Source organism: Anolis carolinensis, chromosome 6, assembly GCF_035594765.1.
Source record: "Anolis carolinensis isolate JA03-04 chromosome 6, rAnoCar3.1.pri, whole genome shotgun sequence".
NCBI lineage: Eukaryota > Metazoa > Chordata > Lepidosauria > Squamata > Dactyloidae > Anolis > Anolis carolinensis.
In genome coordinates, this window is record NC_085846.1 from 100,740,426 (window position 1) to 100,762,871 (window position 22,446).

A 22,446-nucleotide genomic window follows, 5' to 3' on the forward strand; every position below is an offset into this window, starting at 1 on the left:
CGACCTCCCCCTCCGTCGGTCCGCCCGCGCTCGACGAGAGGTCTCTCCACGTCGACTGCCTTCCTAAGGGGCATCCCCCTGGACTCCATTTGCAGGGCAGCGATCTGGTCCAACCCCCTTACATTCGTGTCTTTTGGGTAGACCAAAAAACTTTAAAGGATTCAGCCTTTGCTAGGGCAGTTTTATCTTCATGCTTGTCCTAAACCTTATGCATTTATGACTTCTCTGTGGATGTTTTCCTCATGCGACTTTTTTGTCGATTTTCCTGTTCGGTACATGTTTGCACTGTTCTCTTTGACAATTTGTGCCTTATTTGCAACTGCCTTCCCCCTTTGGGGGAATGATGTTCCTACTTACACATGTGCTCTTAAATGGTTATATCATGCCTTACCGGGTTGCTCTCGGTGTTTGGTGTGTGTTAATGCAATACTTTAATGGGTCCTCGGACCATGTTTTGATGTTTAATAAACATATGTTTGGACATTTTCTCGTTGTCAGGGTTTGCTTAGCCCGCCTCCGAGACCTAAGCTTGCTAGTCTCCATTAGTGTGCATTCACAGAGTACACGAAGAAAAAGGACAGGTTGCTTACCTGTAACCATGTTTCTTCGAGTGTACTCTGTGAATTCACACAAGCCCGCCCTTCCTTCCCCTCTGGCAAACCCTCTTCCTTTCTCGTTGCCTTAGCGGCGTAGGAACTGGGGAGGAGACGCCGAGGGCTGCCTTATATGCCCTCCGGGGACGGAGGGGCGTGGCTACCGCCAAAATTTAAACTTCAGCTTGGGAAGAGTTTTCCGTTGGGACCTGCGCAGGCGCAGCCTCTCCATTAGTGTGAATTCACAGAGTACACTCGAAGAAACATGGTTACAGGTAAGCAACCTGTCCATCTCGAGTCTATGGAAGAGCCGTGTCAACATTGAGAAAATTGTTAGTATTTGGTTATCTGCAGCCAAGTGATTAAATCTTAAGCCTTGATTTGAACTTTTTCAACTGTACAACAAGAATAGGTGCGAATGGAAAATGTGCCTGTGGATCCCATCTTAATTAAAAATGTCTAGATAGGAATGAAGGACTGCTCCTGATTGCATTATTCAAAAGTAGGCATCAGCAAACTTCAGCCGCCCAGGGGTTTTGAACTTCAACTCCCACAATTCCTAACAGCCTCAGATCCCTTCCTTTTTCCTCTCAGCTGCTTAAGGAAAGGGCCTGAGGCTGTTAGGAACTGAAGGCCAAAACACCTGGAGGGCCGAAGTTTGCCCATGCCTGTTCCAAAGGCATAGTTGCAGAAATGGACCGTAAAGATAAGTGGTACCCCATAATACTTTGCCTTCCTTTTTCTCTTAAAATTAAAAACACATTATATAAATCAGTGTTTCCCAAACTAGATGCATTTGTAACTCTCACATTTGTCAGATCTGGATGGAATCCAATTTGTAGAGGTTGATATAAATTTTCATATCAGGATTTCAATCATCACCCCATTCCAGAATTCTACTTTTCTAAACAAAAATCCGTAACTTTTTTGCCTCAGCAAACGAAACCCACAGCCATTGTTATAGTATTTGTTTAAAATGTAATGGATATTAGTTTATCATTCCTATTTTGGCATGCTGCAATCATAATTAAATTTTAAACTGGGAATAACTGTCAATCATACTATTGTGACATACTCTCGTATCTTCCACTACAATTTGATTAAAAACAGGTTTTGAAACTAAGCACATCTTCCAGCTATATTAGAATTATATAGTGCAATCCTAACTATGTTTACTCAGAAGTAAATCCCACCAGGGCCTTAAATTGCTATAAACCCAGTGGCTGTTCATTAAAAAAAAAGGGGGGGGATCATTTCTGGATAAACTGTGCAAGATATAAGCTGACATATATTATAAATAAACCCAAGTCTAGTCAGACTAATTTGGAACTAATCTTTTGAACAAGAAACTGTTTTAATCAAAATTCCTCCTGTTTTGGTGGGTGGAGGGTTTTGTGTTTTGTTTTTCTATAAAACTAAATAATATCAGCACAGGGGAGACAAGGCATCCAAAATTATTTCAGAAGGATCAATTGTAATTGGGTCTCATAACTTTGTTTTTTTTCTCTGATGTTTCATTTCTGCACAAAACTTTGTATAACCTCGGAATGCTGTATGGCTTTCTTTTGCCAACATGGTATAATTTGCCAACTAACTTTCCAGCAAACAGTTATCTGATTCTTGGTAAGTGTACAAATACTTTTATTCGTCTGTTTTCTTAGCATAGACAATGCATAGCTCACTGGGCAAAAGGCCAATGCTCCATGTTAAACTTCAAAAGAAAATGCTGCTGCTTCCTAAATACTCATTAGTGCCTCAAACAATCCTAGCCTCGCTTATTTGCGTTTTCAGTGTTTTGGATCAGAGATCTAAACTGCTCTCAGTCTGGTTGAGATCTTATTCCAAAATGCATAAAGACCTATTTTTCACTCATCCTATAAAACAAGGGTTGAATTGTGCAGATCATTAAGCTTAACAGGAGTGTCCTAGAGTCCCCAAGCCTTTGTCACTTTATATATGTGTGTAAAAATGGACAGTTGCGCCCCAAGAAAACACAATTCAGGACTCATACTTTCTGAAATCCTGAAACAGCCTTCCAGCCCCTTTTAGGGTGGAGTGACTGATGGAGAAGCAAGTGAGCAGGAAATAGATATGGGGTAGTCCCCAAATTATGTAGAATTGCCAAGAAACAGGGATTGAAAAATTTCCCAATTATCCATTTCCCAGTCAAAATATAATGTCTGCAACTGTTGGGAACACCTATCAAAAACATAATTGAGCAGCATGACTTCTATGGATCTGTTTTCAGTATCTGATTTACTTTCTGAAGTGCCTGAAAAAGATCTGCCCTAATACCAGCCTTTATAATCCAACATAATCCTATTGATTGCCAGCAAGTACATAAGTGGCTGTGTATACCCTGTTTCCCTGAAAATAAGACATCCCCTGAAAATAAGACCTAGTAGAGGTTTAGCTGAATTGCTAAATACAAGACCTCCCCCTAAAGTAAGACATAGCAACGTTTTTGTTTGGAAGCATGCCCGCCAAACAGAACACTGGAGCATGCAGGATTGGTAAATGTACGTACTATAGATGGTTGAACATGAAAATAATGGAAGTACAAGAAATTCTTGATATGATTCACAGTTTGTCTGGTTATGCTGGTTTGTGATGACAACTACTGTACAGTATATAATAAATATTAATTTTTGTTCAGCAATAAATGTGAATTATTCTTTATGGAAAAATAAGAATTTTTCTGAAAATAAGACCTACCCTGTTTCCCCTAAAATAAGACATCCCCAGAAAATAAGACCTAGTAGAGGTTTTGCTGAATTGCTAAATATAAGACCTCCCCTGAAAGTAAGACCTAGCAAAGTTTTTGTTTGGAAGCATGCCCATCGAACAGAATACCAGAGCATGTAGGATCGGTAAATGTACGTACCATAGATTGTTGTACATGGAAATAGTGGTAGTAACAAGAAATTCTTGATTGGATTCACAGTTTGTCTGGTTCTGCTGGTTTGTGATGACAACTACTGTACAGTATATAATAAATGTTCATTTTTTTGTTCAACAATAAATGTGAATTCTTCTTCATGGAAAAATAATACATCCCCTGAAAATAAGACCTAGCGCATCTTTGGGAGCAAAAATTAATATAAGACACTGTCTTATTTTCGGGGAAACACGGTAGTGCATCTTTGGGAGCAAAAATTAATATAAGACACTGTCTTATTTTTGGGAAAACAGGGTATGTGAGGCATATCTACATGGATTGCCTCAAGCCTTCCAAGAGGAGGGCCTCTTGCAAAATCTCTAGGGGTCATTCAACTATGGCTACAACAGACAAGCCCACAGCATTTGGTAGGCATAAAGTCAGTTTGCTTAGCCGAAATTGTGTCATCCATCTATATAATGGAGGTTACATTTTGTAAACCAATTAGGGAAAATAATATTCTTTTAAAAAGTTTAAAAATTACCTTTATATATTTCACTAACTTTTGAATTTGCCAGTATTCTGAAGGCAAATCTGTATTGATTTCCTGATGGCGATCAGGTTGTTCTTCATCTTCTTCACTCTCTGAAGAACTTTCAACTTCATCTTCAGGCTTTAATGGAGATTTCCTAAATAAACATACATTAAGTACTTCCACCTAGAAATGATTAAGGCAAGTGAATAAAATAAATAACAAAAAGGAGTTGAATGAAAGAGCAGGTGGGTGAGATCACCCAGGATTTGGGGTTGGGTGTCACCAGTATACTGAAAACACCAAGCTCAGTTTCCCATTTGCAATGCCAAGGAGAGTGTGTTAGTACTGAATCACTGTTTGGATGCAGTAAAGGACTGGATATACATGAACAGAATGAGGTTTAATCCAGAGAAGATGGAAATGCTGCTTGATGGAAAACCAACCTAAGATTGGGTTCAGATTGGGTTCCTCTCCCTCAGAAAGATCAGCTTCTTTGCTTGGGGCTGCTCTCGGACCCAATGCCAGTCCTGGAAAGCCAGGTTGCTGCAGTGGTCAGGAGCAATTGACCCAGTTTTGGCTGGTGTGTCAACTGAGCCCTTTCTTAGGGAAGGCAGATCTAGACACAGTGATTCACGCCTTAGTTACCTCTCACTAGTCTACTAGAATGCAATTTACACGGACTGCCCTTGAAAGGTGTTTGAAAGCTGCAGATAATGTCAGGTGCACATTTTAGAGACCATATAACACTGGCCCTACAAGAACTGCAATAGTTTTCAATTTGCTGCCGGGCTCAATTCAAGGTGTTGGTGTTGACCTACAAAGTCTTAAACAACTTGGGACCAAGATATCTGAAAGACCGTCTTTTCCCAAATGAGGCTGCTGGAAATTTGAGATCTTCAGAGGAGGCCCTGTTGCATGTCCCAACATGTTGCGAAATTAGGTTGGTGATTACATAAAATAGGGCTTTCGCTGGAGCAGGGTTTAGACTCTGGAACACCCTACTCAGGGAAGTTAGACTGCCCCCATCTGTTTTAAGCTTCTAAGTGCGCAGCCAAAACAATACTATGCCACATGGCATTCAATGTTTGAGATTGTTGTTTTAGCTGTTTCTAAACAAAATTCTAGGATCTGCTTTCAGATGTTTTTTGGAGCCACCAGTGGAGCAGCAGGTTAAACCGCTGAGCTGCTGAGCTTGCTGACCAAAAGTTTGGTGGTTTGAATCTGAGGGTGGGGGCGAGCTCCTGCTGTTAGCCCCAGCTTCTGCCAACCTAGCAGTGCGAAAACATGCAAATGTGAGTAGATCAATAGGTACTGCTCCGACGGGAAGTTAACGGCGCTCCATGCAGTCATGCTGTCCACATGACCTAGGAGGTGTGTATGGACAACATCAGCTCTTCAGCTTAGAAATGGAGATGAGCACCAACCCACAGAGTCGGACACAACTAGACTTAATGTCAGGGGAAAACCTTTATCTTTACCTTTAAAGAGTATTTTTAAGGGTTTTTAAAAGGGATTTGACTGTTTTAATTGGTTTGTATGCTGGGAGGTGATATAGAAATAGTTCAAACAAACCAATAAAATAATGGCTCAACACAAACGTTGGATTGCCTTGAAACTTGCCAGACACAGTGGGGCCCAAGTTTCCTTGGGGAGAGGGGGCGGGATATGAATAAAACATTATTATTATTATTATTATTATTATTATTATTATTATCATCATCATCATCATCATCATCATCATCATCAATGCGTAGAGCAAAAACACTTGGTGGGAGGCAGCCTACCTATGTGTATACACCTTTGGGGCAAATATTTTCAGTTGATTGAGAACCCTAACTGCATGGATGCTTGGGAGGGAAGTAACAATATTAGAACATCAGACAGCATAGCTGCAACATGCAGCCTCAGTTCCCACTGGCATGTTGAGACAACTTGGTATTGCACACTTGAAGAAGGTGTATAAATGAAAAGGAAAAGCACACTCTACCAAGCAATGATGGTGTGCACTTCAACAGTTAAGCAGAAACCTTACATAAGTAATACTGACGTATTTTTAAGAAATACTGACAAGAGTCTCCAAGTTTTGCAAGGTTTTGATTTCTAAGGTACACGAGGTTCTAATTTTTAATTGAGGTATGGGGAGGGGAGCAGGGAAAGGTTAACCTTTCTTTTTTCTATAGACAAAGAAGATTTCCCTAAGCATGCACTCTTTCAGATTGGCAAAAGATAAAGGGATAAAGTACCCCTTCCCAATATGTGGGGAAACAGCAGTCGGGGAGAGCAATTTTCAATGAGAAAACAGATTACAGGGAAATGGCAAAACACCCTTCCCAATATACTGCTCCAAGTAAATCAAAGCCAAGAAAAGCAATTTTAAAGTGGAAACAAAAACTATGGAAAAATGTTCCACATTTCTTCCATATACTATCTACTTTTGCCTAGTCACTGGGCTAATTTTAGCAGCTTTAATAATAAAACTAGCATTTGAAATATTGTACACATTTCTCCATGAGGACCATATCCATTCTATATTCAAGTTTGCTATGTTCTCTAAGTAACTAAATTATATTAAGTTTACATAATCCATTGATGTCTTCTCACATGGGGCAGATTTTAGGGGGGAAACAGTGTAAAGTCATTTATTGAGATAAAGTCAGTACAATCACAAAAAGATATGACAGAACATGAAAATTGTTTAGAATGAATATATCTGTGTTTCAGATCACCAACTTAGTTCTGCAAAATAGAAGAAACGGGAAAAGAGATAACAAAAAATGCAAAGGCTCTCCTGAAAGCAGTTTTTAAATTTCAAGAGCAAAGCCTTCCAAATACAAAAGCTGTCCCTGTCCCTTGCTTAAGAAGTCAGAACTACGGAAATGTCTACTAAAAGCCAAGTTGCTTGTACAATAAGCCAAGAAATCATCTTCTCTCAGACCATGATTGGAAAAATGGTAGCAGATGCAAGTATGAGATAATCCTGCCAGAAACAACAGGTTTACATTTTGAGCCTGGGAGTTCCATCTTCGGTCATGCACAGGAGTGGGAATAACTGGGGAATTTTCCATTTCAAAACCTCTCGAGTAAAATTCCCAGTTGAGAACAAAAGTTGTTTGAAAATGAGCTGCTCCAATCTCACTATGCCCTCCAGATGTGTTAGACTACAACCCCCATCCTCCAGCCAATATGGCCAAGGACCAAAATACTATCTGCACTGAAAGACAGTACTTTTGTAAACTAGGAGTCAGACAAATCATTACATACCCCTTAGCTGAGCCACTGGGTGTCACAGTAGATTTTCTCTTGCCATCAGGAGAGGCAGGTTTGCTTTCCTTTTCTTCCCTTTCCTTCTTTGCTGCCTTCTCTCTGGAAAAAAATTGGTTTTGTTGTTCAAAATTAATTGTTACTGTGCATACATCATAATATGTGCATAATCTATTAATCGTGCCAATGAGATATTAATTAATGGCACATTAGGCTGAAAGGCTGAACAAATCTTGGCTGAGATTCTATGTCACAATCTATGTCAGGCATGAGCATGACTGCCTCAATCCTCTTTCCCAACCTCCTCTCCTGATCCTCAGGCTGTCCTCTTGGCATTATGCCGGGAGGAGGGCAGGACAAGTGGTGGCTGACTATGCTCTGGAGGCCTCTCAGCCATCGCATAACTTCCTCAAGCCATCCTCCCTCCCAGGATGGGGTCATTCACACTGTCCTTATACTGGGAAGAGGATGAGACACACAGTGGCTGAGAGCACTCCAGAGGGCTCTCAGCTGCTACATGCCTTCCTCTCCTATCTTTTTGGTATAAGGACACAGCGGGCCACTTTGTCTTTATGTCAAGAGGAGAGGAAAAATGAGGGCTTGAAATAAGCATCCAGGGGGCCGCATCCGGCCCCCAGGCCTTTTTTTGCCCATGCCTGATCTATGTTATGTAGCTTTATATATACTTACTGTATATACTTGAGTATAAGCCAAGTTTTCAGGGCTGAAAAAGCCCCCCTCGGCTTATACTTGAGTGAGGGTCCTGGCTGGCTTATATTCAGGTCAGCTTATACTCAAGTATATAGGTAATCAGAGTTGGACAATCTTATTTTATTGAAGTCTTATTATCTTATACTACAGATTTATGTAAATATTCAAAAACATTCAACCTACTGATGCCACAATTAATGTAATTTTATTGGTACAGTATAGTCTCACTTATCCAACATAAACGGGCCAGCAGAATGTTGGATAAGCAAATATGTTGGATAATAAGGAGGCATTAAGGAAAAGCCTATTAAATATCAAATTAGGTTATGATTTTACAAATGAAGTACCAAAACATCATGTTAGACAACAAATTTGGCAGAAAAAGTAGTTCAATACACAGTAATGCTATGTAGTAATTACTGTATTTATGAATTTAGCACCAAAATATCACGATATATTGAAAACATTGACTACAAAAATGCGCTGGATAATCCAGAACGTTGGATAAGCGAGTGTTGGATAAGTGAGACTCTATCTATTTTTATTTTTGAAGTTTACCAGTAGCTGCTGCACTTTCCACTCTCTTCTTTTTTTGTGGTAAAGTTAGCTGCCTCGGCTTATATTCAGATCGGCTTATACTTGAGTATATATGTAGTTATATTTCAAGTATAGGTACGCATATGTTTATCTACAAAAACATGATCTCCTGATGCATATTAAGAATGTCCAATATCATAGGGACATAGAATCAAAGAGGTGAAGGAGACCACAAGGGCCATCCAGTCCAACCTCCTGCCTGATATAACAACTCCAAAGTAGTTCCATGTCCACTTCTGTTTTTAAATACTGATTTTTCAAAATATTAAGCAGTGTTGAGTGCCATGCACTTCTTTAAAAGTTGGATCAATATTCTTGGAAACTCATCTTGGGGAAGGGCAGAAAAGGGTAAGCCTAAGACACATGAAGGAATCAAGGGAAAACGTAGGGTTTATGCTTGGCCCAGGGCTACATTTTTGCCCACTGTTTCTTAAACTTTGCTTTTAAAACACAGAATCCAGCCATTTATCCCAACTAGAGTAGTACACCTATTCAATCAGTTTCTAAATGACATGTGAACACTTAAGTAAATCTCAAGGATTCAGTAACCATGCTTTAATTGGGAATAGGGATGTGAATTCCATTTTTTTAAAATAGCAAAATTTTAGCAATAGTTTCTTAAACTGTTAAGATCGATTAGTATTATCTGTCAAAAAAAAAAAACCAAAAGAATCACATACTCTCGAGATCCAGGCGTAGTTTTCCACTTAAGAGATGGTTCTAATTTCTTGCTTTCCATAGACTTGGTTTTTGGAATAGCGCTCTTAGGCTTCTCTGTCACATTCTTTTCTCCATAGTCGTATAACTTTTGGGTTTGGCCATACTCTTCTGCTTCAACTGCTTCCATATGTCGATAATATTTTTCATGCTTTGGTTCATCAAAAAAAGTATATTTCTAATAAAAGATGAAAACGTTTGAGAAAATTACACTTCCACATGAACAAAACACACAGAGAAATTAGTAAGCTACAGGAAATCTAGACAGATTGGTTTTGTACTTCTTCAGCTGGCATACAAAAAAATCAAATGTTCCTCTAGCTCAGAAAAAGGCAACTCTGTATTAATTAGTAAGTGGCTGACAGAGACCACAGGGCTATCCACTCCAAGTCCCTACCATGCAGGTACATGTCATCAAAGCACTCCTAACAGCCTCAAAAAACCTCCAGAGAAAACTTCCACCACAATCTTAGGCAGCATATTCTACTGTTGAACACTTCTTATCATCATGAACATTATTTTTTCTAAGAAACACAGTTATTAGCTAAGCTCCCTGCTCAAGTTAGATATAACATTGGCTACTAAGAATGGATGGTAACAATAGCTTGTCACAATGTTTATCTAATTCAGGGACGGATAACTCAGGGTTACCATAGCTAAGATCTAGCAGACCTGACACTTGACCAGTTGAAGCTGTGCTGAATTCAAATCATTTATAGACTACTGATGTTTGAAATTGTTCAGGATCACTCTTGCGGGTGCTAAACTCTGTGTCAGCAATGTAACTGTCATTGGCTGGATATTATTATTATCCCACTTTTTCTCTCCATAAGGAGACTCAAAGTGGTTAACATTAAAAACATTATAATACAATTAAAAATATACAAATATACAATATTAAAACAGTATTAGACATCATTAGTCTTAAAAAAATACAGTTTGACATTACTTTATTCCTCCCGTATTTCCACCTCCTTTTCAGCTTTTCTTACAGCAGGAAAATATTTGCTGATGGTAAATTGCTATATCTGAAGGCAGCTGGTATAATAGTGTTCTTGTAGCAGAAACAACAGTCTGTTAGAAAACACCCATTTCTGGTCACTGTGTATAGCCTTCTCCTGACTCCTCAATCCACATAAGCAGATCATTTTTTTGGTTAGGACTGCATTGCCAACAAGCACTTGAGAACAAAACAGTGCAATAGTATCGAATTAGGCAGTGAAAATTTTGACAATGTATCAGCAGCTCACATAAGTACATTTTTAAACCACATTTTGAAAGTAGGTTAAATTCTTGGCTTCTTCTGAACATGACAACCACAGATATTAATGGGAAACAAGGGTTAGCTAACTAATTTTTGTATGAAGTTTCAGTTACACTTCCTTATTATGCCCTGGTATGCACTTAAAATATTTTTGATACATATTTTTTCCTAGTCTTTAAAAAATGCCAACTCAGTCTGGTCTCATTCTGTAGTTCCAATGTTCTTTTGTTTGAACATGTTATTGTCTGTAGCTACAATGTGTTTAGATTTATACTGCATTATTAATTTGTGCCTTGGACCACAAAAAGATCCAACCAGCCCATACTCCAGGAAACAATGCCCAACTGCTCACTGGAGGAAAGGATATTGGAGGCAAAGATGAAGCACTTTGGCCACATAATGAGAAGACAGGAAGGCTTAGAGAAGACAATGACGCTGGGGAAAATTGAAGGAAAAGGGAAGAGGGGCTGACCAAGGGCAAGATGGATGGATGTTATCCTTGAAGTGACTGGATTGTCCTTGAAGGAGCTGGGGGTGGCAACGGCCGGCCACAGGGAGCTCTGGCATGGGCTGGTCCATGGGGTCACAAAGAGACGGAAGCAACTGAACGAAGAACCAACAATAATTAGATAAATTTATACTGCACCCTGAAAGCAACTGCATGCATGCACACACACATATTAATCAATGTTTACTGTGCTGTGAAAGGGCATGACAAAGAGTTAGAAATTTAAAACGTAGTTGAAGACCCATCTCTTCCGGCAGGCCTACCCAGTCAACTTTCAATCATGAGTTTTGATTTGCAATCTATTACCACTATATGCCAATTCTGTAGCTCTGTTTTGTATAAGTTTTCATATTCATATGTGTGTGTTTTTTATCTATAAAATTCAGTAATTTATTGTATTTTATGATCATTTGTTTCTGAATTTGTTGTACCCTGTCTTGAGCCATCAGGAGAAGCAGGTAATAAATAAAATTATTATTAATATTATTGTTGTTATTGTTATTATTAAAGTATATTGAACATTCAAGATAAAAAGTACAAATATATATTTAAACACACCCATCTACTATAGCCTGGTTTGTTGTTCCATTGCCCATCAAACAAAAATCTTTACCGTACTTTCCCCAAATTACCTCATTTTGACTTTAGTGTTAGATTTCTTCCCAAAATGCTGTTGCAACAACAGTCTTCAGTGAGACAGCCTTCAATGGACCCCTTCTTAACTGCATTACAAATGGTGCATACCCTCAACTGTTCTGATTTGGCACGAACACTTCTGATTTTTCAGCTGCTTCAAAAATGTCCCCATTTCTCTCTTATCCTTCACTTTCCCCCTTTGTTCTTGGCTTTTTTTCAGCCTTCTCCGCCAAAGAGTGCTGGTGCCTCACCAAACTACAGCCCCGGTGATTCCATAGCAGGTAAAGCGGCATCAAATTACATTAATTCTACAGTATAGATACATATGTATATATTTCTACTTAATTAACTCAACTGGGGGAGCAGAAGGGAGAAATCTTGCCTTTCCTAGTAGACGCAAACAAAAGCAATATGATGCAGCCTTTCCTGGCTCATGTGTTTTTCCTCGTTAATACCTTGTGCTGCCTGGATCACACTCTGTTGTTATTTAGTCTCCAATGTCCCTGTTTTCACCTTTAAAATGTTGAAGGATGTAACACCTTCTCCTTTCCATCGATGCAACAGTCAAGTATGTAATGGTAGCTACGAGGAGGAGCAGCAGTTTCTGCCTACTTGGTTCAGACAAAGAATCAGGTGTGGAGGGGAAAAAAGGAAAAATAGAAGTGACTCCCTTCCAAGTTGAGTTGACACATGACAGTATGGGAATAGACACATCGCTGGAACTTACCATATCAAACAGATGGCAAATGGGTTTTATGTGTCTAGCACAGACATGGGCAAACTTTGGCCCTCCAAGGTTTTGGACTTCAACTCCCACAATTCCTAACATCCTGGGGCCCCTTCCTTTCCCCCCTTAGCCGCTTAAGCTCCCGCCTGTCAGTTCTAGCTTGCGGGGACATGAGAGAAGCCTCCTAGCAGGAAGGTAACACATCCGGGTATCCCCCGTATAGTGTCTCTGCAGATAGCCAATTCTCACACACCAGAAGCGACTTGCAGTATGTTTTCAAGTTGCTCCTGACGTGATAAAAAAAAAACTATAAAATTGTTTCCATGAAAAGACAGCAATTAAAGTCTTTGGCCGATACAAAAGACAATTAGGACAGTCAATGGGAAATTGTCTGCCAGGAATTACACACTAGCACTTATCTTGAAGAAATGCATTGTGTTGAACATGTAAACAGGTAGTATTTAATTGGCAACATGGATCATTTAAATAACTCAGTAGCATGCTGCCTGTTCAGTCATGTCTGGATAAACAAAACCAGCACAGAAAAGATTGGAATGCATCTGGCTGACAATTATGCCAACTTGATCTTCTCCAAAACTGAATGAATTAAGGATTGCATCTCTAGAGAAAAGAGCAATTGGGAAGCAATGATGATAAATATCAGCCATGGTATGCGGGAAATCTGAGCTTTCTGTGGTTTTGTTAATCACTCAAATTCCCCCTCTTGAATAAGGGAATCATCTAGAAGTCTTCTTACGGCTAGTTCATTTATTTTTAAACCATATAGCACTAATTTTGATAATCTCTTCTTTCTTTGTCAGGATGCTTAGCAGAATACTTACATAACTGTAGAGACGAATATGAACTCAAAAGAAACTTGACAAGTTTTAAAACAATCTTTTAAAATACCTCTTCATCTAATATTACATTATTAAATATAACAGTATCAGGTTTTAGTTAGATCAGGGGAAGATATAGTTTTTGGTGGGGTGAAGGCCTTGTAAAAACTACATGGGGGGTTCTTCCAATTTAGTTTGATTATACTTGTATCCAATTATGTATCTTCTGATTACTTCTGAAAAGGTCCAATTTTCCAACTCAAATTGAAATTCAAAAGTTTCCTTTCAATGTTGAGATAAGCATGTCCATCCGTGTTTTTTGGAATATTCAGCTGATTTTCCTGTTTATATTTTCATGAAAGCACAACTAGACCTGAAATTCTATCTTATAGTAGAACACCTTGGTATTTCATAAAAATTATTATATCTTTACTAAAATTTTAATTTGCCTGAAATTATACAGTTCTCTCTCCTACTTTAACTTTATATCTTGTCTTTTTAAAGCAAACTGGAGATCTCAAAAGCTTGCTCACATTTTTGTGTTCATTGTTTATCCTGAACATTATGCCGATGTGCATTTTGAAGTATGTCTTTATCAGAATCAAACAAAAACAATAGCTTTCTCTTAATCACAAATTAATTTGTCATTCACTAACACCCATGACTGCTGTCTAGTGCTAAGTTAGGTGATCCTTCGTTGTCCGAGTATGATTGTCTTTGAGGTGTAGTGTCCTGGCGGTGGATACGTAGGTGACTGTGGAGGCCTATTCTTGACCTGCATGTTCTTCCACAGTGATGACATCTGTTTCCAGGTGAAAGGCGGTCCCAATCAGGGTTGGCTTGACATGCTTTCCTTTTGCCCTCCATTCATGCCTCTTCAAATTCCACAGCACTACTGGTCACAGCAGATCTCCAGTCAGAGCGCTCAAGCCAGGGCTTCCCAGTTCTTGGTGTCTATGCCACAGTTTTTAAGGTTAGCTTTAAGCCCATCTTTAAATCTCTTTTCCTGTCTACCAACCCTCCATTTTCCATTCTTGAGCTGGGAGTATAGTAACTGCTTTGGGAGACGGTGATCAGGCATTCGGACAACATGGCCAGTTCAGTGGAGTTGATTTTTTTTTTCGTGTCAGGAGCAACTGGAGTTGCTTCTGGAGTGAGAGAATTAGCCGTCTGCAAGGACGTTGCCCAGGGGACGCCCGGATGTTTTGATGTTTACCATCCTTGTGGGAGGCTTCTCTCACGTCCCCGCATGGAGCTGGAGCTGATAGAGGGAGCTCATCCACGCTCTCCCCGGGTGGGATTCGAACCTGGCAGCCTTCAGGTCAGCAACCCAACCTTCAAGTCACGAGGCTTTTAACCCCTAGGCCACCGGAGGCTCCAGTTAGCAAAGGAGCATAATGCTAGTGGTCTTTGCTTCTTCTGCCTGTCTTCCCAAGAGATTTGCAGGATTCCTGGAATCATTCCAGGAATTGAGTGTGACATCTGTTGATGGTCCACATTTTGCAGGCGTATTACAGGGTTGGGAGGACAATAGCTTTATAAACAAGTATCTTGGTATCCCTACAGATTCCCGATTTTCAAACACTCTCTGCTTCATTTGGAAAAATGCTGCACGCGCAGATCTCAGGTGGTGTTGCATTTCAGTGTCAATGTTGACTTTTGTGGAGAGGTGGCTGCCAAGGTAGTGGAAATGGTCATTGTTAGAAATGGTCTAGTGCAGGGGTCCCCAAACTAAGGCCCGGGGGCCGGATACGGCCCTCCAAGGTCATTTACCTGGCCCCCGCCCTCAGTTTTATAATATAATATTTTTATATCAGTTTTAATAATATAATATATTGTATATACATATAATATTGATAATAATATTATGTTATACAATATAATACTAATAATAATACCATATAATAATATTAATTATATGTTATATATTACATATTATATAATAGTATAGTGGTATAGTTCAATATAGTAATATATAATGCTAATATTGTGCTATGCTAATAATATGTACATACAGCTGCTTTGAGTCCCCTTCTGGGTGAGAAGGGTGGGATATAAATGTAGTAAATAAATGCAGTAAATAAATAATTAATTTTAGACTTAGGCTCGGCCAAAGTCTGAAATGACTTGAAGGCACACAACAACAACAACAATCCTAATTAACTTGACTATCTCATTGGCCAGTAGCAGGTCCACACTTTCCATTGAAATCCTGATAGGTTTATGCTGGTTAAAATTGTTTTCATTTTTAAATATTGTATTGTTCTTTCGTTGTTGTTGTTGTTGTTGCACTACAAATAAGACATGTGCAGTATGCATAGGAATTTGTTTGTATTTTTTTCCCAAATGATAATTCGGCCCCTCAACAGTCTGAAGGATAGTGGACCGGCCCTCTGCTTCAAAAGTTTGAGGACCCCTGGTCTAGTGCATACAGCAGCAGATCAAGTACACATTTTGCCTCATTGTATTAACATCACTCTTGCCTCTCTGTGACATGATGTTGAGAAGGCAATTTCAACTTGCCAATATGCTTACTTAGGCAACTCATACAGAATCATTCTTGGATGAGAGCAACAGTTGAAGTGTTTTAAAATTTCAGTCCTTCAAATACTCAGGAAGTTAACAGATATTATCCAGGGCATGGAAATGTTCAGATGGAGAACATATGCAATATACAGCTCAGAAGATGAGGGTTTTTAAGACACCAGAAGGTCTCTTCCTGTTCCTCTTAAAGAGCATAAAACGTACAAATTGTTTGGACATGGTTTCCTTGCCATGTGTTATAAAACCAAGTTATTCCAGACCTCACAGGCTGGACTGCCTATCGGTGTCCTGGTCTCCACCACATATAATTTTCAAGTGACTTAATATGTTAGGCTTCGGTTACAACAAAAAACCACCCCAGCTCTTTCCCGTTGTAAAACTTATTCTTCTTCTTTTAAAAATGTTTAACAGGAGTTTAAAATAGACTCAACAGAAGCATCAGATACTCTGTTTTCTCACCAGTGGTTTGGGTTTGATGAAAACAAAACATATGACTGTGTAAGGGCCATTATAGCTGCAAGATGGTACAAACATACACTGATTTTATACCAATTTAAACACAAATGTTGTTCCACAAACACTCTAAGGCAGGCATGGGCAAACTTTGAATGCGATTTCCTGCTTCTTGGCAGGGGGTTGGACTGGATGGCCCATGAGGTCTCTTCCAACTCTACTATTCTATGATTCTATGAACTTTGGCCCTCTAGGTGTTTTGGACTTCAACTTCCACAATTCTTAACAGCTTCAGGCCCTTTCCTTTCCCCCCTCAGACTCTTAAGCGGCTGAGGGGGGAAAGGAAGGGGCCTGAGGCTGTTAGGAATGGTGGGAATTGAAGTCCAATGGTGGGAATTGAAGGCTGTAGTTTGCCCATGCCTGCTTAAAGGCATTGTTATTTTTTGGTGACAACTGAACAGAATATTCTCACAGACCTATAACTTGTAATTTCCTGAGAAAAGAGAATGCTTTTTTAAGGTTGGCAACCTGCTAGTAGAGGGGCGGCATGGGGAGAACACAAAAAATTGTCTATATCCACATAGTTAGATGCAGAATGACAACATCATTCTTATATCAACCACCACCAGAAGCTACTTAATGGTCATGAGGAAATGGTGTGTCGAAGAAGGGGATACAGACTTTTTATAAAAACTGGTTCAAATAAAAAAAACTACCGTAAATCTACATACAGACACAATTATAATCATATAGATACTTAAAAAGTGGAGAAGTTTGTCCAATGCCTACCACTGCAAAAGCTCTTTGTATTTCTTAGAAGTCGAAGCTGTCTGGGAATACCTGACCCTCTCACCTTACTTTACACTGAATGATATTAACAAACTAGACAGCGCCTTTCATGGAAGGAACTATGGAGGAACTGGCAGTCCAAAGCCCTCCACATTTGAGTAAATGACTTTGTTCCCCCATTTTCAGAGCACAGCCAAATTTTAGGTTCCTTATAATGAATTTTCCTCCAACACTGCAAACTCTGAAAACCTGAAAGTAAAAACTTGTTATAAGAACTGTGTTACAACTTTAATCAATAGCTACTGTGTGAACTTTATTCTAAGGAGTATAATATATTTCTTATTCTGACCAGCCAATAACACTTAAATTTTAGAGCTACTGCAAGCATAATGGCAACACATGGCTGTGTGAGCTGGAAATACCCCCCTTGTGTCTGACGTTTAAATCAAAGACAATTCTTGTAAAATAAAGAATATTCCTTTTGTTTAAATCAGAAGGGAAGAAGAAAGGAGGAATGGTTTTGATTATTTAAAGCATTGTCAAAGATGGTTGACCCTTTTCATTAAAATATGATATTTTCCTCCTTTTAACAATTATACCACTGCTTAAAGGAAAACCATCTGCAGAAGGTTGAAAGATGAGCAAATGGGTTTTGCCAACTGCAGCAATCCCAAACTTGCTTTACTTCCTTGGAAAGCTCCCAATGAATGCTTTCTGGACTAGGGAGAAAGTCCTAAGTCAGTCACATATATTGGCTCAAATCCTATTTTCAGTCTCAACTAAAGCTGACCCACTGAATCAGTGGGAACTTGGGAAGTCAATAATTGTACTACTGTACTACAGTATTTCAATTTGGTCTATTCCTTGAGGTTAATAACTGGATATAGGCCACAATATACAAATGTAGAAATGAGCTAGGAAAAAGGTGTCTATTAAAAATGATATATGGCCAGAATCTCAGAGGCTTCTTCCGCTGGAGGAACTGCTCCTGTTAGTGAATTCAGCAGGCAATTAATTCCTCAGTGACACCCCAAAATTTCTTCTAAAAAAAGATGGTAGACTTCCCAGAGCTGTTTTTTGGTGGTACAGAGGGCTGTATGGGAATGTGATGGTGACATAGATTTAATCATGCTGGCATACAGACACTAGTATGACATTGGATGTAGGCCTGCAACTATCCATAAGTAAACAATGGTCACATTCAGTTTCCATATGGTGACATTAATATGGACACATTCAGTATTCAAGAGCAAACCAAACACCAAGACTGCCAAACATTTTCCACTTCACAAAATTCCAGCAATTTCTTTGGCAATAAACCTTTGTATCACATTTAGCTAACACCATATAATATTAATGTTATTACGGCATTACATTTTTCTTACTCTCACTTTCTTCATCTGGAACCCAAATGATTGTAGACACTTAAGTAACAATAGTCTGAGAAACAAATCTCTGCATTAACACGTGTTCTTCAAGATGGTAATAATGATATATACAGCTAAAGGATGAGGAGATTGTTCCCACAATTCAGTCCCTCATGAATTCTTTTTCACTCCTCAAATTTCTAGCATTGCAAGGAGTGAGACGCTGAAATCATATACACCTCAAATTCTTGCATTGGCTGTGTTCACATTCCCTTGGTAATTTCCATGTCACTTTTCTCTCGGTGCTAAAACTGTTCTTCAAAGCCTCTTCTGAAGTTTTAATTTACTACAATGCCAGAAATTTGGGCACCGAAAAATTAAATCATTGGGAGGGGCATCCAATGATGCATTCAATTAGAGTAAATCCATCTTATGAACCAGATTTGTTTATGTGCTGTCTCACCACTGAACAAACGATTCAATGAGCCTACTCTTCTTGAGACTCCCAACAAGATTCAGGCTGTAATTTTTAATGCCACAATAAATCGGACTTTAATTCTTTTAAAAAAACCACATATATTGGTATGCTTATTTCAAATAATTAGCTTCTGTTTCTAATTCACTCATCCAGGACTGAACTGTTAAGTTTTAATGGAGTACAGAAAGACTCCAAATCCTCAAGAGATAGTTTCCCAGTCGGACCATAGTGACACGAAACCATAGATATGATCAAACACCGTAACGCTACCTGACTTCTGGTCCCAGTATAACATATAATTGTATTGGAGAATCTAGCGATTCCTTGAGAGGATGGTTCTCAAGGAATGTGCTAGGTCCTCCAACACAACCCTATGGTCACTTACAGTGAAAAAATACCATAAAATCACTGGAAAACCAAGAAAATGCCTACAGAGATCATGGCTCCTCAGGAATTGCAGATGTGGGTTCCATAGTTAGAGGAATCTTACCACACATCTCAGTGATAAACAGAATGAACCATAATCACCTTAAAAACACAACCACATCTGTATAAAATATGTAAGCTGCAAGGCTTGTATAGCAGTAAGAGGATGAAAGCATGGAAGCAAATAATTAAAACCACCATCAGGCCAAAAAGCTGTCAACTTCCAAGCAGCATTTCTGGCTTCTGGGTAGACCTTCAAATCCAGAATGCTCTGGGAATGACTGGCTGGAAAATCACTAGTCCCATGTCACTGGTCATTTTCTAAGCCATCATCCCAGAACACTCTGGCTTCTGAGAACCCAGCAAAATGCCAGGATTTGCAGGACTGAGGTGCACAGGAACTCTGTCTTCAGACTTTGGCAATCTTATTTGCCTTCTCCCACCACAGTTGAGTCTGAGGTCTTTTCATTCCTGCAACCGTGCAGGAATGAAAAGTGTACCAATAGGTTAGCCTAGCCATGGGCAGACTTGGGCCCTCCATATGTTTTGGACTTCAACTCTCATAATTCCTAACAGCTGGTAGGCTGTTAGGAATTGTGGGAGTTGAAGTCCAAAACACCTGGAAGGCCCAAGTTTGCCCCTGCCTGGGTTAGCCTAAAACAGGTAATTTGGGAATAGAAATCTGAAATAAAAATGCATACCTGTTTATCCATATTCTCTACAAACAGTGCTGATCTTTCTCTTAAAAATGAGACAAGGTCTTTATATATGTCACTCTGTCTCTCATAATTTATTTCATCCCTCTCTTTTTCCCGTCCCTGTAAGAAAAGCAAACATGAGGTTATTTCCCAATCTTGCCTAGGCTCACATATCAAAAGTTTAATTCATGTGTTAGGAACGCAGATGTGCAGTACAGTATTATATCTATTCAGATGTAAACCCCACAGAGTTCAATGGGACTTACATCCAGTGAAGTGTCTACAAGATTACAAATGGCATTTCAAAATTATATAGTTTGATTCAATCCAGCCTATTCTGAAATTTCCCTTGAGGTTTAACATGGAAGAAAGTACCCATTCAATATCATTGTGATAATCATTGTGAATCACCTTTTCAACTGTTTCACAAGCAATTTATAATCCCAGGGTTTACTTCTCCTGGAAGTTTTGTTTTCCACAACAGTAGTATTTATGAAGGACTGCATCTTCCCTTTAAAGGTCATGAAGTCTTGTATTATTTTGCTGATATATAATATTGATAAAATCCACTGAGAAGCATAAAGAGCTTTGTAGAAAATACGTATAACTTAGGTTACTGCTACATCGGTTAGATCAGTGGTTCTCAACCTGGGGTGCCCAGATGTTTTCACCCCACAACTCCAAGAAATCCCAGCCAGTTTACCAGCTGTTAGGATTTCTGGGAGTTGAAGGCCATAAACATCTGAGGATCCCAGGTTGAGAACCTCTGGGTTAGATGCTACAAAATTGTACACTTCTGTTAATGCTTGGGAATGAAATATTACTTAAGCAAAAAGGCAAGGAGCATGTTGCTTGGTGAATTCACTTTACAACCTGGTTAAAGGCTTGAGTAGAAACAGAAGCATCTAGATCAGGAACAGGCTATCTCCGACTGACAGAGGCTTCCTATCTGGCCTGCAGAGTTTGGGGATTCTCATTCATTGAGCACCAGGTTAACCACAATGAGGAACGTTTGATCCCAGTGAAGCCATTCATCAGCCAGACTACTCAGCTGTCATGGTGCCATGAATATGGCTCCAGTCAATGAGAACCATACAGCCCATCAAGGAGCAAAGTGAAGGGAACCTTGCCTTCAGTCACAAGGTGCTCCATCTATAATCTAAGTCAATAATGGGTTAGGAAGTGATCTGATTTTCAGTTTAGTCATCATTTTAGTAATTTCATACTTTCTGCCCTTGAATAAAGTGCTACTCACTCCATTTAAAAATACTCCAGCTGTGCTGCAAGTGACATACATACGATCTGTGTCCCATGGTTTAATGGTCAAATAGCAAATTTCCCCATGGACCTGTCTCCAAGGTGGGGCACGGCATCCATTGGCAAATTCATAGTCTGTAAACAATTAAGAGAACAATAATTTGGTCCACGTTTGTCAAGAATGAAGCACACGATGTGACAGTAAAGACATTTCCATTTTAATAGTAATATAACCCTGACATCCTTATTCATTACCTTCAGAACCACCACAAAGAGGCATGCAGGCATAGCTGGTGTGAGATTCCTAACGGAAATCAGCAAGCCATTTGAGAACGTTGACTCTACACACACTCCTGCTTGGTTTCCACAATGCATTGCCAACAGACACACAGAAAGACCTGATGTGGCATCTGTAGCCTTTCCTGTCCTTGGCCTATCATCTTAATTTCCCCATTTTAACAATATTTAGTACTGGAATTTGGTCCAGCTCTAAATGCTACTAAAGAAAAAGTTATGCTTTTCCTTGTGCCTAGTAGTGTAGAGAACCTTGGAGATGTTTGGAAAGGTTCAAGTGCAACTAGAAGGCAGGGAGTGTTACAGTGGGTTTGGGAGTAAAAGCAGTAGTATAGGGCTTAAGGGTACAAAGGAGCACTGGGTGCAGTTGGGAAATGAAGGCAGTGAGCCACTGGGGCTGGGATGAAAAGAAATGGTGAGCAACATGGCAAGAAAGAGTAGGAGAAAAGCAGTGTGCTCTCTGTGTGTATTTAGATGAATATGGGGGTGATAAACGAATACTATCTTGTGAAATTAGTATTATCTTGTGCTACACTTAAGGATTAAATCAGAGCCCTACCTAACTTCAAGGACTTCAGGTGTTTCTGAGCTTCATCAGCCTGCCTTCTCAGAAGTCCTTTTATGAAATGTGTATTTTGTTGTGGTTTGCCTGGTCAAATATGTGGTTTGGTATGTCATGCTCAGCCTACGTCTTGCACTCCATTTCATGGCCAGGTTATTTGTCTTTTCTGTCTAGCAAGCTCACGAGACAGACATTTTATAATCAGTCACACACTTCTGTGGTAACTATGGGTTTCTCAAATTTCCAAATGTGCCAACAGAGCAAAAAAAATTATGAACACTTCTTCTAGTTTTGCTATCTAGTATTAACATA

General features: G+C 39.4%; 1 protein-coding gene across 3 annotated transcripts in view; it reads right to left on the bottom strand.

The window, feature by feature from the left end:
• The window catches only part of odad2 (outer dynein arm docking complex subunit 2), a 93,415-nt gene that overhangs the window by 62,883 nt on the left and 8,086 nt on the right, over window positions 1-22,446 (bottom strand). For all 3 annotated transcript variants that reach the window (XM_008112387.3, XM_008112388.3, XM_062957607.1), the window contains 5 exons: window positions 21,277-21,413; window positions 20,025-20,141; window positions 9,256-9,470; window positions 7,268-7,369; window positions 4,016-4,160 (listed from right to left, as the gene is read on the bottom strand). In XM_008112387.3, the coding sequence (XP_008110594.1) occupies window positions 4,016-4,160; window positions 7,268-7,369; window positions 9,256-9,470; window positions 20,025-20,141; window positions 21,277-21,413 (716 nt within the window). The remainder of the gene's footprint in view (window positions 1-4,015; window positions 4,161-7,267; window positions 7,370-9,255; window positions 9,471-20,024; window positions 20,142-21,276; window positions 21,414-22,446) is intronic.